This window comes from Petaurus breviceps, unplaced genomic scaffold (assembly GCF_028583685.1).
Source record: "Petaurus breviceps papuanus isolate PSGF00001 unplaced genomic scaffold, PetGlider_PUasm1.0 89917, whole genome shotgun sequence".
NCBI classification, from domain to species: Eukaryota; Metazoa; Chordata; class Mammalia; order Diprotodontia; family Petauridae; genus Petaurus; species Petaurus breviceps.
The window spans coordinates 197227-212793 of NW_027187142.1; the positions used below are offsets into that span (position 1 = coordinate 197227).

The following is a 15567-nucleotide window of genomic DNA, read 5'->3' on the forward strand; positions in this document are numbered from 1 at the left end:
AAACAAGGTGCCTATCATTTGGGGAATGACTGGCAAAGCTATGGCCAATGCATAGAATAGGTTTTGGTATTCAACAAGTGGTAGATTACAGGAGCAAACCAAGGCATATAGAATCAGGTATGGCTGGTTCAAGGACTTGTTTTGCTGAGTCACATCAAAGTAACAAGTTCATAAGCATATATCAAGCACCTACCTACTATGTACCAACACCAGAGCTAAGTGCTATGGATGCAGAGAGACAAAAAACCAGCTCTTGCTCTTAAAGAGATTATTCTAATACAGTGGAGAGAACAGCACAAAACAACTGCGTGTCTGCACATGTACACAAGATAAGTTAATGTTTATATCACACAGATATTAGATCAACATGGGGGGAGAGGCATGGGAAAGAGGAGGAAAGGAAGATTTGGATGCGTCTCAGGATGTCCAAGAGACTGGAGGTCAGGAGAATGCTTTGGGTTGGATAATAGATCTGAGTTCATCTGCATAAGGAAGGAAATTGAATCTATTGGAGCTGATGATCATATCGAGGGGATGGTACAGAGGATGAAAAGAAGAAGACCAAGGACAGAGTCTTGGGAGACCTACTTTGGTTGTCAGGCTGGATGAAGATTCAACAGAGGAGTAGATGGCAGAGGAAAAGCAGAAACTTTGTGTAGGCTCTGGCTCCAACCACTTCCAATACCTGCAAATAAATGACTCTAAACAAATTTTAAAGCTATAGAACCCACAAAGAGACAGAGAGAAACAAATCTTTTTTGGAAGGCAGCCTGGCAGGCTGAGAGTAAAGATCGATCGCACTGAGCTGGGAGCCAAGCACAGTCCCATGTAAGCCGTGGTTCCAGCCCCAGGATGGCCCAACCGGACAGAGCAGACATCAGGAGAGTGAATCACCAGCAGCTGTCGCAGTGTCCAGACTTCTCAACCCATAAACACCAAAGAGAAAATAAAAGGTCAGTGGGGAACTCTGTTGGAAGGGTGAAGGAAGAGTGTGTTTCAGCCCCTGGGGGGGTATGAGGTGGCAGAGCCACAGTGGCTGAAACTGCTGCCACATAGCTGCTTCCAGAGCTCCTGGCCTGAAGATTGTAGGGGGACCAAGTGACCAACCTGCTTGGATCTGGATCACACTCTTGGGTGGTGGAACAGAGGTGAGGAATGCCAGGGTGCCAGAGCTTGTGGGGGCTGATGATAAGGTACCCAACTTATAGCTCTGGCAGCTGCAAAAACCCCAGAGATTTGGGACATGGCTCTCTCCATTCTGAAAGCAGAGTTCTACTGTGGCAAAGAGCTCAAAAGTCAAGTAATTGGCAAGATGAGCAAGCAAAGGAAGCACAATCAGACCATACAATCATTTTTGGGGGGACAAAAACAATCAAAGCATGGAATTGGAGGACAACAAAATCAGAACTTTTGCATAAAAAGCTTCCAAGAAAAATATGAACTGGTCACAGACCATGGAGGAGCTCAAGAAGGATTTTGAAAATGTGGAGGAAAAATTGGAAAGAGAAATGAGAATTATGCAAGAAAATCATGAAAAGTGAGTCAACAGCCTTCTAAAGAAGAACCAAAGAAATACTGAAGAAAATAGCACCTTAAAAAGTAGACTAACTTAAATGGCAGAAGAAGCCCAAAAAGCCAATGAGGAGAAGAATGCTTTTAAAAGCTGAATTTGCCAGATGGAAAAGGAATTTCAAAAACTCACTGAAGAGAATAATTCCTTCAAAATTAGATTGGAGCAATTGGAAGCTAATGACTTTATGAGAAATCAAGATACTATAAAACAGATCCAAACAAATGAAAAAATAAAAGGCAATATGAAATATCTCATTGGAAAAACCACTGACCTGGAAAATAGGTCCAGGAGAGATGCAAATTTAAAAATTATTGGACTACCTGCAAGCCAAGATCAAAAAAAGAGTCTAGACACCATCTTTCAAGAAGTTATCAGGCAAAATTGCCCTGATATTCTAGATCCAGAGGGCAAAATAGAAATGGAAAGAATTCACCAATCACCTCATGAAAAAGATCCCCAAAAGAAAACTCCTAGGGATGTTATAGCCAAATTCCAGAGTTCCTGGGTCAAGGGGAAAATAATGCAAGCAGTCAGGAAGAAACAATTCAAGTACTGTGGAAACACAATCAGGATAACACAAGACCTAGAAGCTTCTACATTAAGGGATCAAAGGGCTTGGAATATGATATTCTGGAGGTCAGAGGAGCCAGGACTAAAACCAAGAATCACCTACTCAGAAAAACTGAGTAAAATGTTTCATGGGAAAATATTGTCATTCAATGAAATAGAGGACTTTCAATCATTCTTGATGAAAAACCAGAGCTGAACAGAAAATTTGACTTTCAAATACAAGAATCAAGAGAAGCATGAGAAGGTAAACAGGGAAAAGAAATCATAAGGAGCTTATTAAAGTTGGACTATTTACATTCCTGCGTGGAAAAACAATAATTGTAACTCATGAGACTTTTCTTAATATGAGGATAGTTGATGGGAATATAAGTGTGTATATATATGTATACATACATATATGCATGTATAAGAGGGTGTATGTGTGTATAAATATACCATGTTTCCCCGATAATAAGACCTATCCCAAAAATAAGCCCTCCCCTTACTGTGTAAGATTCCTCTAAAAATAAGCCCTCCCCCGAAAATAAGCCCTATTGAGATTGCTTCGGGTGAGACGCACGCCACGCTCCGAGCTGCATCCAATCAGAGTTGCAGCAGTGAGCGTGTCATCCTGTTCTTCCCCAGTGATTTGCTTATTGAATAAAGGTACATTTTTTTGTTCACATTTACCTGTTTATTAAAATTGCTGTCAATGTTCATTAAAATAAGCCCTCTCCTGAAAATAAGCCCTCTGGTGTTTTTCTGTCCAAAAAAATTAATAAGACAGTGTCTTATTATCAGGGAAACACGGTATGTGCGAATGTGTGCATATGTGTGTACATGTATACATAGACAGAAGGCACACAATTAGTTGAATATGAAGGGATGATATATAAAAAATAAAATTAAGAGGTGAGAGAGGAATATATTGGGAGGAGAAAAGGAGAGATAGATTAGGGTAAATTATCTCATATAAAAAGGCAAGAGAACACTGCTACAGTGCAGAGGAAGAGCAGGGAGGTGAAAAGGAATGGGTCAACCTTACTCTAATTGAATTTGGCTTAAGGAGGGAATAACATACACATTCAGTTGGGCTTCTTACCCTATAGGAAAGCAGGGGGGAAGGGGATAAGAGGGGGGATGGTAGAAGGGGCAGATTGGGGAGAGGATAGTTAGAAGCAAACAATTTTGAAAAGGGACAGGGTCAAATTAGAAAATAGAATAAGTGGGGGGCAGGATAGGATGTAGGGAAACATAGTTAGTCTTTCACAATATAACTACTATGGAAATATTTTGCATGTGTAGACATGTGCAACCTATGTTTAATTGCTTGTCTTCCCGGTGGGGGTGTGTAAGGAGGGAAGAATGGAAAGGTTCTAGAACTAAAAATGTCAAAAACAAATGTTTAAAAAGTCATTTTTACATGCACTGAGAAATGAGATATACAGGCACTAGGGTTCAGAAATCCATCTTGCCCTACTAGAAAGTTAGGGGGGTGGGGGAGGATATAAGAGAGAACAAATTGGAGGAAGGGGTATTCAGTAGACTTTTTATCTTGGGGGGAGGTAGGGGAAAGATGGGGAGAAAAATTTAACTCAATCTTGTGGAAATGGATGTTGAAGACTAAAAATAAATTTAAGAATTGGGGGGAAATAAGATTCAGCAGAGGAGAGAGAGAAAGAATTGTTTGAACAGGTAGGAGGAGATCCAGGAGAGAAAACATTGTCACAAAAAACCTCCAAACTGATAACAAGAGAATATCCAGGAGACAAAGGTGATGGCCAGTGTCAAAGGATGCAGAGATCAACAATGATGAAGGGAGAGAAAAGTCCATGGGATTTGGCATTTAAGAGATCCTTGGTGATTTTGGAGAGAGCAGTTTCACCTGAATGATGAGGTCAGAAACCAAACTGTAGAGAATTAAAAAGAATGAGAGGAGAAAGAATGGAGGCAGTGACTGTACATGGCCTTCTCAAGGAGTTTGCCCACAAAAGGGAGGAGAGACATGAGGCAATAGTTAGCAGAGATTGATGGATCAATTGGGAGACTTTTATTTTAGAACTGGGAAGACATGGGCATGTTTGTAGGTAGGAGGGAAGCAGTTGGTAGAGGAGTGGTTGAAAGTTAGGTATTTTTTTAAAGTAGGGATACAGTTTCGTTAGGTTTAATGCCATACTTATTAAATAGCAGAGCAAGGTTGTCAGGAAGTAACCATGAGGTTTTTAAAAAGTATCGATTAAAAAATCACGCAAAGCAAACCTTCCCAGTTACACCCTGAATGGCCTCCTGGTCTCGTAATTGTAAGGTTGGGTTCTTGGTTAGGTCAGAAAGAGGGCTGATTGAAGACCTGCCTGCCTCGATTCATCTTCCCAAACCATCTTCCTCCCAACAGTTTCCTTGGTCTTCTCTGGCAGATCTTTCTCCTTCTAGGTTCGGAAAGTGCAAGTCAAAGTCTCCTTCAGAGATGACCTAAAGCCAGATATATGGACCACATGCACTTTTCACCCGACCAATCAGCAAATCTGTATCTAGCAGTGTGCTAGGCATGGGGATGCTAAGACAAAAAAAGCAGCAATTCCTGCCCTCAAGGAGATTACATTCTACTAGGAGGCTATGACAGGTTCCCAAGCAAGTCAATAAGAATTATTTCCACTTGGATCTCTTTGGAGAATCTACCGGCATAGTCCCATTTTTCTCAATCACATCTAGCATTAATATAATGCTTTAAAGTTTACAAGACCCTTAGTGGAGTTGTGAGCAGATCCAACCACTCTGGAGAGCGATTTTGAACTATGCCCAAAGTTCAGTAAAACTGTGCCTACCCTTTGAAGTAATTCACTTCTAGGTATCACAAAGAGACTTTAAAGGTGGGGAGGGGGGAGAGAAAAGGATTCATTTATACAAAAATAGTGATAGCATCTCTTTTTGTGGAGGAAAAGAATTGGAAATTGAGAGGATACCCATCCATTGGGGAATGGCTGAACAAGTTGTGGCATATGAATGTAATGGAATATTATTGTGCTATAAGAAAGGACAAGCAGGATGATTTCAGAAAAGCCTGGAAAGACTTATTTGAACCAAGGTTAGCTGAAGTGAGCAGAATCAGGAGAACATTACACACAGTAACAGCAGCATTGTACAGTGACCAGCTGTGAATGCTTAACTCTTCTTAGCAATACAATGATTTAAGACAATTCCGTAGGAGCCATGATGACAAATGCTATCCACCTCAGAGAGCGAACTGTGGAGTCTGAGTGCAGATGGAAGCAGATGAGTTTTCACTTTCTTTGTGTTTTCGTGGTTTTTTTCCTTTTTGTCTGTGTTTTCCTTCACAATATGACTAATGTGGAAATGTCTTGCATGGCTGCATGTAGAACCTGTATCAAATTGCTCACCATCTCAGGGAGGGAGGGAGAGAATTTGGAACTCAAAATTTTAAAAGAAATGTTTAAAATTGTGCTATAGGCAATTGGGAAAAATTAAAAAGATTTTTTTAAGTTTACAAAGTCCTTTAAACATATTTTCTCACTGACACTCATAGCAACCTTGGGAAGTAGGTGCAGTTCCGATCCCCATTTTACGGATGAGGAAACTGAGGTAGAGACTTGCCTATGTTTAAACAGCTGGTTCCAAAGTAAGTGATCAGTAAATGTCGGCTGATTCAAGTGTCTGGGGCTGGACTTAAACTCAGGTCTTCTCAACTCCTTACTCAGCACTCTGTGCACTGTGGCATCCCCTAGTTTTCTTTCAGGAGGTTATTTCAATACTCTTTAAAGCTGATGGGGGCCTGGACCCCAGGGCAACTGTGTGAGGGCTGAAGTGATGAATGTGAGGGATGCTGTGGGAGTAGAAAATATTAGATTTGGCAGCTGATTAGGTGTGGGGGTGGGGTGAATGGCTGTCAAGTTGAGGGAGATTCTGGTCAGGAAGATGGCAGTGCCCTGGAAGAGGAGGGATGGGGGGAAAGAGAAGGTGATCCAGTTTAGACACATTGAGTTTGAGATGTCCATGGGATATCCAATTCAGGAGACTAAATAGGCCATTGGAGATGGGAGGCTGGGGCTCAGGTGAGAGGACAGAGCTGGGTTACTAGATCTGAGAACCATGGACATGGAGATGTTAATTGAATCCACAGGAATTAAGGAGATCCCCAAGAGAATGTAGAGAGGAAGAAAGAAAGAGAACCTAGAACAGAAGCTTAGAGGATACCTACACACATGGATTGGGACATGATCTAGCAAAGGAGTCTCAGGAGAAGGGGAACCAAAAGGCACTGCCATGATAGTTTGGAAGACAGTGCATCCAGGAAAGGGCAGGGCTCAATGGGGCCGGATGCTAGAGAGCTTCCTGGAAGCAGGAGAATTAAGAAGAGCCCTCTGGCATTTGCAATGAAGAACGAGATTGTGGAGAACTTTAAAGACGCTGGTTTTGTGGAGTGATGGGCGTAGAAGCCAGATTGCAAAGCCCTGAGACCAAGGGGAGAGATGACTTTTTCTGAGTTTGACTGTGAAAGTGAGAAGAGACAGGACGACAACTTGAGGAGGTGGTGCAGTGAATAGAGCACTGGCCCTGGGGTCAGGAGGACCTGAGTTCGAATCCGAACTCAGACACTTAATACTTACTAGCCGTGTGACTTTGGGCAAGTCACTTAACCTCAATTGCCCTCCAAAAAGAAAAAAAAGGAGGCCTGGACATGCTTGTAGCTAACAGGGAAGAAGTCAGTGAACTGAGAAAGAATTGCTTAGCAAGTGAGAGGGGAGAGTTCCAAAGGAACAGGACTAAACAGTGCCATCAAAGAATCTTCTGACACAAAGAAATGGGCTGGTTGTGTAACAAAAGCAAGAGATGACAGGTGGCCAGACACAGCATTCTGCCTGCACCCCAGTCACACTGGAAAGCTGGCAAGGACGGCTTTCAGCATGTTGAAGGGACCACCACAAGGAAACCCATGGGAGGGCATAAACAAGATACTACAGGATAGTCATGCAGGGATGGCTTTTCATTTGCATCATTGTAGAAACCCCCTGAATCAATGAGATCACAGACCTATCAGAGGAGGCATTTGGGGGCAGGAGGGAAGAGATGTTGAAAAGGGCAGGCTCCCAGAGGAGACTAGCTGAGATGAGATTGTGGGCACAAAGAAAGGGTCTCCCTGGAATAAAGAGCCTGGAGCTCAGGAGGTGAGGATGGAAGGAAATGCCCATGGGACTGGCAGAGGACACACACACATACACATACACACCCCACATACCACCTATACACATATACCACACACACACCACACACACATATATACACACCACACCACTCAAACACACACACCACACACACATACACACCCCACACACCACCTATACACATATACCACACACACACCACACACACATATATACACACCACACCACACAAACACACCACACACACACACACACACACCCCACTTCCATCATTTTAGCAGGTCTAGAGAACAAACAATGGCTGACTCCTGAATCTACCTGTTCCGTGACTCCATCAGGGTGGTGACCCCAGCCTCTTACAGGTCACCCTAGTGGAGTGTGAATTCTAACAAGGAAGGAAGGAATGGACTGGGACAATGTTGCATTCAGGACTAGCTTGGTTAAATTGGAAGGACAAAACCAGGTTGCCCAAGATCCTCAGCATTGCCATCTCCCCACGTGAGGAAGGGCTGCAATCTGGGCCAGGGAACAGAGAGGGTGCCTTCACCCTCCAGATTAGCTATTGCAGTAAGACCATGCTGTTTGTCACAAGCTGCCTAATTTCTCCAGCCTGGGTCCCTCCCTTTCTTCTTTGTGGGAGAGAATGGTCTGTGCCCTCCTCTCCCAATCCAAACAAGCCAAATGCTCAGAGCATCTGGGGGAGGCTGTGCAGGAGGTGAGGCCTCTGCCTTGCCCTCTCTCCCTGCTCCAGCTTGTGCAGCACCAGCATCGGGGCAGATTGGAGGCGCTTCTCCTTTCCAGTGGCCTAGGACGACCATACCCAGCCCTGTTCATCCAAACCGAACCAAGCCTTCCTTCCCGGCAGGCTCCCCTGGGTCATGAAGATTAAGGCTGGAGAAGACATCCCTCTGTATCCCAGTTCTCCTGCTGGACTCTGAGCCCAGGGGCCTGGGACCCTAAGGATACCCAGTCCCACTCCTCAAGTCTGGGCCAGGCAGCAAGGAGGACTTTTCTAGTCCTCCCGGCTCCTCCACGGTAAGCTTTCAGCTGGGGCTGGCCAGGGGCGGGGTTGGACAGGGGCAGGGCTGCCCAGAGCTCTTTTCTCTGTTGGAGAGGGGCCCTGGGGCCCTGCAGCCAGGGTGCCTACTCTATCTATACCGTGGAGTTCCCGTTGGGTGGGCGGGTGGAGGCCCTCCAGTACAGATTCTCTGGGCCCAGGATCAGTGGCCGCAGGACAGGGGTCAGGGCTTTGCCTGAGCCGGCTCTGCCAAGGGCGCCCAGGGCCAGGTCGGGGAGGATGCTCAGCGGGTTCTCTCTGTCCCGGCCCCTCCTCCCCGGGTTGGAGAGCTCCGGGGCGGGGCAGGGGTAGAAAAGCAGGAGCAGGGAGAAGAGGGGGGTTCCAGGGAGGGGGGGGGGGGTGGGGGGGGGGGGGGAGGTTGGCACTGATTGGCTGACTCCGGTGCCAGTCGCCGCCGCGGTCCCAGCCGCTTCCGCCTGCTTGTGCTCGCTCGCTCGCTCCCCGCTCTCCCCCTTCTTCTCCTCCCCCCTCCCTCGCTCCATCCTTCCTCGCTCTCTCTCGTCTCTCTCCTCTCTCTCTCTCCCTTGCTCGCTCACGCTCTCTCCGCTCCGCGCTCGGGGAGCAGCTGCTGGGCCGAAGAGCAAGGAGCGCGGGCGGGCGGGCGGGCGGTGCAAGGCTCCTGGGTCCGGTCCTTGCGGGCGTCCGCCAGGGACCATGCAGCTACGGGAGCATCACCAGCAGCAGCAGCAGCAGCAGCAGCATCCTCAGCATCACCAGCAGCAGCAGCAGCAGCAGCAGCGGGCACAGCAGAGGCGAGGGCTCCTCGGCGCCTAGGCGGCCCCAGCCCCGAGCTCTCCCGGGGAAGGAGCCTTGGCCACTGGGGCTGGCCGCCGGGCGGCCGTCCAGCAAAGCTTTGCGGGCCAGAGCTTCCGTGAAGGAAGGAAGAGGAAGAAGAGGAGGAGGAGGAGGGGGAGGAGGAGCAGAGTCAGGTAGCAGCCCAGGCCCCGGCCCCAGCCCAGGCAGCGGCCGCGCTGCCCGTCCGGGAGGGACGGCCGAGCGAGCTTACCAAGCGGAGAAGCCGGGAGCCCCCCGCCCTTGGCCTGCACACGGGCCCCCGCCGCCGCCCTCGTCCTATTCCTCGCCCCGCAGTCTTGCCGGCCAGCGATGACATCAACGGGGAAAGAAGGCAGCGGGGCGCAGCACGCGCAGTATGTGGGGCCCTACCGCCTGGAGAAGACGCTGGGCAAGGGACAGACAGGTGCGTGGGGCCGGCAGAGAGATGCACGGCGGGAGGGATGGAGGGATGGAGGGACACAGCGATGGGAGGGGGGGGCGGGCGGCCGGTGCGGCCTGTGGGGGGGTGGGGTGGGGGGCAGGGGACAGGAGCCAAGACTACCGGACGCTTGGGCGCGCGCGGGGCGGCCGCCGCCGCCGCAGCGGGAATGCGGGCCGGCGGGCCGGCGGGCGGGAGGGGCTGATGCTTGCGCGGGGGCCCGCGTTCCCTGGCGTCCCTCTGCATCCCCGGGAGCGGCGAGCCTGGGCACGGGTGGGGGTGGGGGAGGATCCAGGCGGTGGCGGCGGCGGTGGCAGTGGTGGCAGCCCGTCTGTCATGACATCATGATGGAGAAGGGTGTAGTCCGCCGTGATACCGGGTAGCCAGTGGGATGCGGCCCAAGGCACTGACAGACGGGCGGCGGGCCCAGCGGCGGGGGCGGACTATGTCCAGGCCTCCTCCCTCCCGCAGCTCTGGTGCCCAGCCCCGGCCCTGGAGGCGCAGAGGCCGGGCTGCGGCACAACGACGTTTCCGCAGGCTTCCCCATCTCCCGCGCCTCCCCCCCCCCCCCATCTCTTCTCCTCCTTCAGGCTCCCTCTCCTTCCCTTCTCCCGAGGGTGGGTGGGCTACAGGCAGATAGGCAGGCAGGCGGCCGGCCCTGCGGCAGGGGGAACAATGGTCTGGAAAGAGAGAGGGAACGCGGGGGTTCATCAGTCTGTTTGTCCATCCGTCCCGCTGCACAGGGCTAGCCTGGCATGGGGAAGGGGGGGAGGGAAACAGGCTTCGGGCAGTTGGGGCGCGGCCGGGCCCGGGGCCCCGAGGGAAGCCAGGCCCGAAGGACTGCGTGGCACCCCACCCTCGGACTGAGTACGGACACTTGCATTCGGGCAACAGTCTCAACACCGCTAAGACAGATGCAAACCTTAGCCGACCTGCCGGCTGGGGAAGGGACAGGCCCACTGCTCCAGCCCAACCGGCCCAAGGCCCATTGTGCGGGATGGGGTGGAGGGGGGTGGGGTGGGGGGTGCAGCCAGACCCGGCTGGGCTAAGCTCCCATCTGCTGGAGGCAGCCTTGCTAATAGGCGTGCCGGCCCCGCAGCTGCGCCCCCTGGGCCCCCAGCGGCCTCCACCACCTCCTCCCAAGCAGCCCTCCCCTCCCCTCGGCCAGCTGGGGTGCGAGCTGAGCCGCTGGGACAAAGATCTGGTGGGACAAAGGTGAGGCTGCCCGCTCTCTCGGTGCGTTCCCCTCAGCCCCAGATCCCCCAGGTTGCCCGCCATCGTTCACAGGGCCACGAAGCAGCAGGCTCTAAGCCCGACTGGAAGCCCCCTGCCTGGGGGCCTTGGCTCCCCAGCTCCGGTGCTCCTGGGGTGCTGTCTGTGAAGCCAGTGTCTGGCCTTTGTGTGTGAGGCTGAGGGGGAAGGAGGAGCTGCAAGGTCCCTCGGGGCGCAATTAGTCTCCTGGAGAGGGGTTGATTTGAGCCCCAGCCCCACCCTCAAACCGAGATGCCAGCTTTGAGCTCCGAGGGGAATTGGCAGGGTTCTGCTCTTTCATCAACCATCCACTCCAGGCCGACTGTGATTGGAGGTCGGTGCAGGGCCGGGGAGACCTTAAAGCAGTGAACCCCTGTCCGGGAGTTGCTCTTACTCTGGGTGGGGTCAAAGGAAGGATCCCAGGGTCTGCAGCCCCCCCCCCCCCCATCCCTGACCAGCACTCCCTCGAAGGGTGGGCAGGTGGGCCTGAGGAAAGAAAAGGATCTCTTCCCCCCTGCCAGAGGGCTCCTGAGGGGGTCTGGGCTAGGGTCCAGCCCCAGACCCCAAAGCCACCTGGTCTGACTCCTGTCCCAGGTGGAGGGCCTACTCAGATGCCCCTGAATCCGTGGTTTTTCTCAGTCATTTTGTTTCTTAAGGTGAAAGCCATACACCAGTCTGGTGGGCGTGTTCCCCCTGCTCAGTAGAGAAGCAAAGCCTGGCATTTTCCTGGGTATCTTCTACTTTCCCTCACTCTCCCACTTGGCCAGGCTGGCAGGCCCAGCATCACCTCTGGGTCTTCTCACTCATTCAGCCACTTGCTGAAGATGGTGGCCTCCACCTTGTCTCCCAGCTTCTCTTCGTCCCAAGGCTCCAAGCCCTCACCACATGACTATCCAAATAGCCTCCTCATTGCCTTCTCTGACTCACAGTTCGCCCCCTCTCCCATCCACCCTCTATATACAGTAGCTGCTGGGGGGGGGTCTTCCTAACAACCAGGGGTGACCTTGTCACTACTCCCTTGCTCAAGAACTCCCTCAGGACCTTTGCCTCTGGAATCACATGTGATACCAAAAGCCACCATTGCTCTTGCCCAGACAGCCCTTGTGCCCCTCTGCCCAGCCTGCTCTCCCTCCTCACTCTGGGGCTCACCAGGAGGCCTGGCCTGTTCTCAGGCTTCCCCCCATCTCCCAGTGACTCCCAACATATTTCATCTGCATTTCGAATGGCACAGTGCTTTCTCCCAGTAAGATAAGTTCCTGTTTTGTGTGTGGTTCTGCATTCCTTGTGCCTAGTTCAGCATCTGACACCCGTTTACATGTAGATGGATATGTGTTCATTCAGACTGAGGAGACCCCCATGTTTGAGGGAAGAAGAAAGCAGTCAGATGTCCTTCTGGGTCCCTGGTTGCAGGTTTGGTCAGTTCCAGAAAGGGTGGCAGCACCATTGAATTCCATTCATCCAGCATTCACCACTATGATTCCCACTGCATGCCAGGCTCTGGGTCAGGCCTGCAGAATAAGATGCCCAAACCAAAGCAGCTCCTACCCTCAGGGAGATTCCTGCTACCCTTGGAGTAGATCGAGAATTTGAGGGGGGATGTAGGTGCGCATCTATTCCTCTCTTCCTGTCTCTCTTCTCCTCCCCCTCTTCAATGTTCTGGGTTCCCCAGAAGGAGAGAGCTTTTGGGTAGCTTTGGGTCTCCTCAACTTGGTTCTTTTCTCACCCATGCACTGCATCCGAAATTGAAAGGTTGCCCCCTCTATGTTCTGGCTTGCCCTGAGGGAATGGGAAACAGTGGTTGAGGCAGGGGGGAGAGAAGCCCTGATCCAGCTGGTTAGTGTCCCAGTGCCAGACAGGGGAGGAGAGGTGGAGATTAGGCCAAGGGCCTGGGAGCCAGCCACAGCCTCCCTATTCCATCCCAGTGGCTCCCTTCAGTGAGCTGTTTGTTTCCTGAGGAACCACTGCAATTCATGAAATCAGGAGGTGTGGGAGAGCGAGGCCCCCTCTGGGAGGGAGACTATGGAATAATCAAACTATCTTCCCTATAAAACATTGTTATTCCCCATCAAAGTGCTGCCAGGCTGCTGGGAAGGGGGGCTTCTCTGAGTTTCGCTGAATCCCACTGTACTATAGCTAATTATAGGAGGGCTCCACTGTAATGAACAGTAATGAACAGGAAAAGATGTGCCTTGTGTCCCAATAACAGGCTGCCAGGACCGTGTTTAGAAAACATCAGATTTGAACACAAAGCGGGCAGACTCCTCCCTCCCCCACCCCCTCCCTTTCCTGGGCCTCAGTCTCCTCCTTTGGGCACCAGGAGCCGTAGATCCCTGTCTACATTAGCTCCAAGGCCCTTAGAAGGCTGCTGTCTCTGGATTCTGATGCAATGATGAGAATATTGAGGAGGAAGGTGGGGGTGGGGGGAGGAGTTGGGGGCCTCTACCCCATCCTGCTGCTTCTATTGAAGCTTTCTACCCAGCCAAGCACACTGTCTGTCCACACATCCATTTGTCCATCTGGCTGGCTTCCTATACATTGGACCCTGAGGTCTAGTGGCTGCTCTGTTAATTTGCAGACAACCTGGCCACATCACCTTGTTTTTATCACCAAGTGCCTTCCCAAGCCTGGTCTAGACCAGTGACCATGGTGAAGAGATAAAGACTGACTTGAAAGGTCCTGGGCACTGCTCTGAGCACCAGGTTTCTCTCTTAGGCTCTTCTCCAATCCACCAGAGCTTTGAGAAAGGCTTGTCTTCAGTGGCCAGAAAGCCCCAAGGAAGATATCAAGCTCGGGAGGGCAAGTTGGGCCAGGCTGGGCCAGAGGAGCCCTTCCCAGGAGAGAAGGAAGAGAAGGCTAGAACACCCAGCCCCCATGTTGGCCTCTGTGGGACCCAACAGGGACAGCAATCACAGATGTTTCTGTTCTCTGCTCCTTGAAGATGGGAGGTGACTTTCCTGGCAGGCACTGAGAAGAAAGCTTTGCGGGGAGCAGGGGCCCACCATGGCGCATGCGGTGGAAAGGACTTTCTCAGTAGAGACTCGGAATCTCTGGGCAGTATTTATTAAGAGCAGTCTATGTGCTTAACCCTGGGGACCCAAATACAAGCCAAAATAAAGACAGTCCCTGCCTTCAAGGACCTTTTAATGCACAAAAGGAAGCTGAAAAGGGTGGAGGTAGAAAAGGTGCCTTTAGAGCTTGGTACCAAGGTCAAAAAGTCAGAATAAGAGGCAAGAGGGGAATGAAGGTTGGCTAGCCTTGGCCCCTTCTCCCAAAGGAGATCGAAGGAGGAGCTGACCCAGGAGAGAAGGGGCTGGTATGGCAGAGAGATGTTCCAGGATGCAGAGGGAAGGAGTGCCTGGGTGCTGAGAAAACTTCCAGGCTACCTTCCATGGCAGCCAAGGTACCGTGTTTCCCCGATAATAAGACCTATCCCAAAAATAAGCCCTCCCCTTACTGTGTAAGATTCCTCTAAAATAAGCCCTCTGGTGTTTTTCTGTCCAAAAAAAAAATAATAAGACAGTGTCTTATTATCGGGGAAACATGGTATGGGTGCAAAGTTCCGAAGGGAGTTAGAGGAGAGGACCTCGTTTGGCCTCTGCTAGGGTCTTGTCCATGTGGCCCAACTGAACCTGCTCCACCTTACTTTTAGTTGGGCAAGACACACAGCAAAAGGAGAGGGCTGTGTGCAGGCAGGAATCTGAGAAGAGGGGTGGCTTTAGGCTCCAGCCTGGCCTCCCCCACAATGGGCCAAGGAAGCCTTCAACTTGCAGAATTCAAAGCCCATTTCTTCTCATTGCCACCTGTGTGACCAAAGATACCTTCTGCTTCCTGGCCCTTTGTCTCCTGCTTTCTCACTGTCCCAGCCCCAAATCTAGGGAGTTTGGCTGTTTTTTCTAACCCCTCTTCAAGAAATCTCAGGTTCAGGCCACCTTTGTAGATGGCTGTGCCTGGATCTCTTCAGGAGAAGGCACAAGCAGAGGTCAGCCTGGAATCTCTGGGAAGCCAAGGACCTCTGAAGGAGCAGCTTTGCTGGGAAAGATTGACTGGGATCTGCACCAGGGCCTTTTTCTTTTGCCAGTATGAATCGGGCTTTCAGCTCCAGGTGCCTGCCCTCTCCCAGGCAGGTCAGCTGTCTGACAGGCACGAGGTAGATTCTTTCTATATTTCTATATCCATCCAAAATCGATATCGTTCTCTATTTATACCCAAACCTCGCATTGGCGGGGCCAGCAAAACCCAAACGGTTCCCCGTTCTTCTCCTCCATAGTGCGTCAGAGCTTGGGTGCACTTGGTGTCACTACATAAGGAGAGAGCTGGTGGGCAGGAGGATGAGGGGAGAGGCACAAAATTAAACATTTTGCAGCAAACCATTTTTCTCTCCCCATATTTAGTCCTGGCTTGATCCAGGCAAGGGCTCCATTGAGGGAATGTTGAGCCAGCTCAGAATGTGCATGTGTGTGGGTGTGAATGTGTATGTGTGTCTCTGTGTGTGTCTATATGTAATTGTGTGTATGTCTGTATGTGAATGTGTGTGCCTGTGTGTATGTGTGAGTGTGTGTCTCTGTGTGAGTGTGTGTATATGTGTGTCTATGTAAGTGCGTGTCTGTCTGTGTGAGTGTGTATGTGGGAATGTGTGTATGTCTCTCTGTATGTGAGTACGTGTGTATGTGAATGTGCCTGTGTGTGTCTATGTGAGTATGTGTTTGTGTGAATGTGTGTATGTCTG

General features: G+C 50.8%; 1 protein-coding gene across 2 annotated transcripts in view; it reads left to right on the forward strand.

The window, feature by feature from the left end:
• Positions 1–8873: 8873 nt before the first annotated feature.
• BRSK2 (BR serine/threonine kinase 2) overlaps positions 8874–15567 on the forward strand; it is a 152246-nt gene continuing 145552 nt past the window's right edge. For both annotated transcript variants that reach the window (XM_069107330.1, XM_069107329.1), the window contains exon 1: positions 8874–9575. In XM_069107330.1, the coding sequence (XP_068963431.1) occupies positions 9482–9575 (94 nt within the window). In that variant the 5' untranslated portion in view covers positions 8874–9481. The remainder of the gene's footprint in view (positions 9576–15567) is intronic.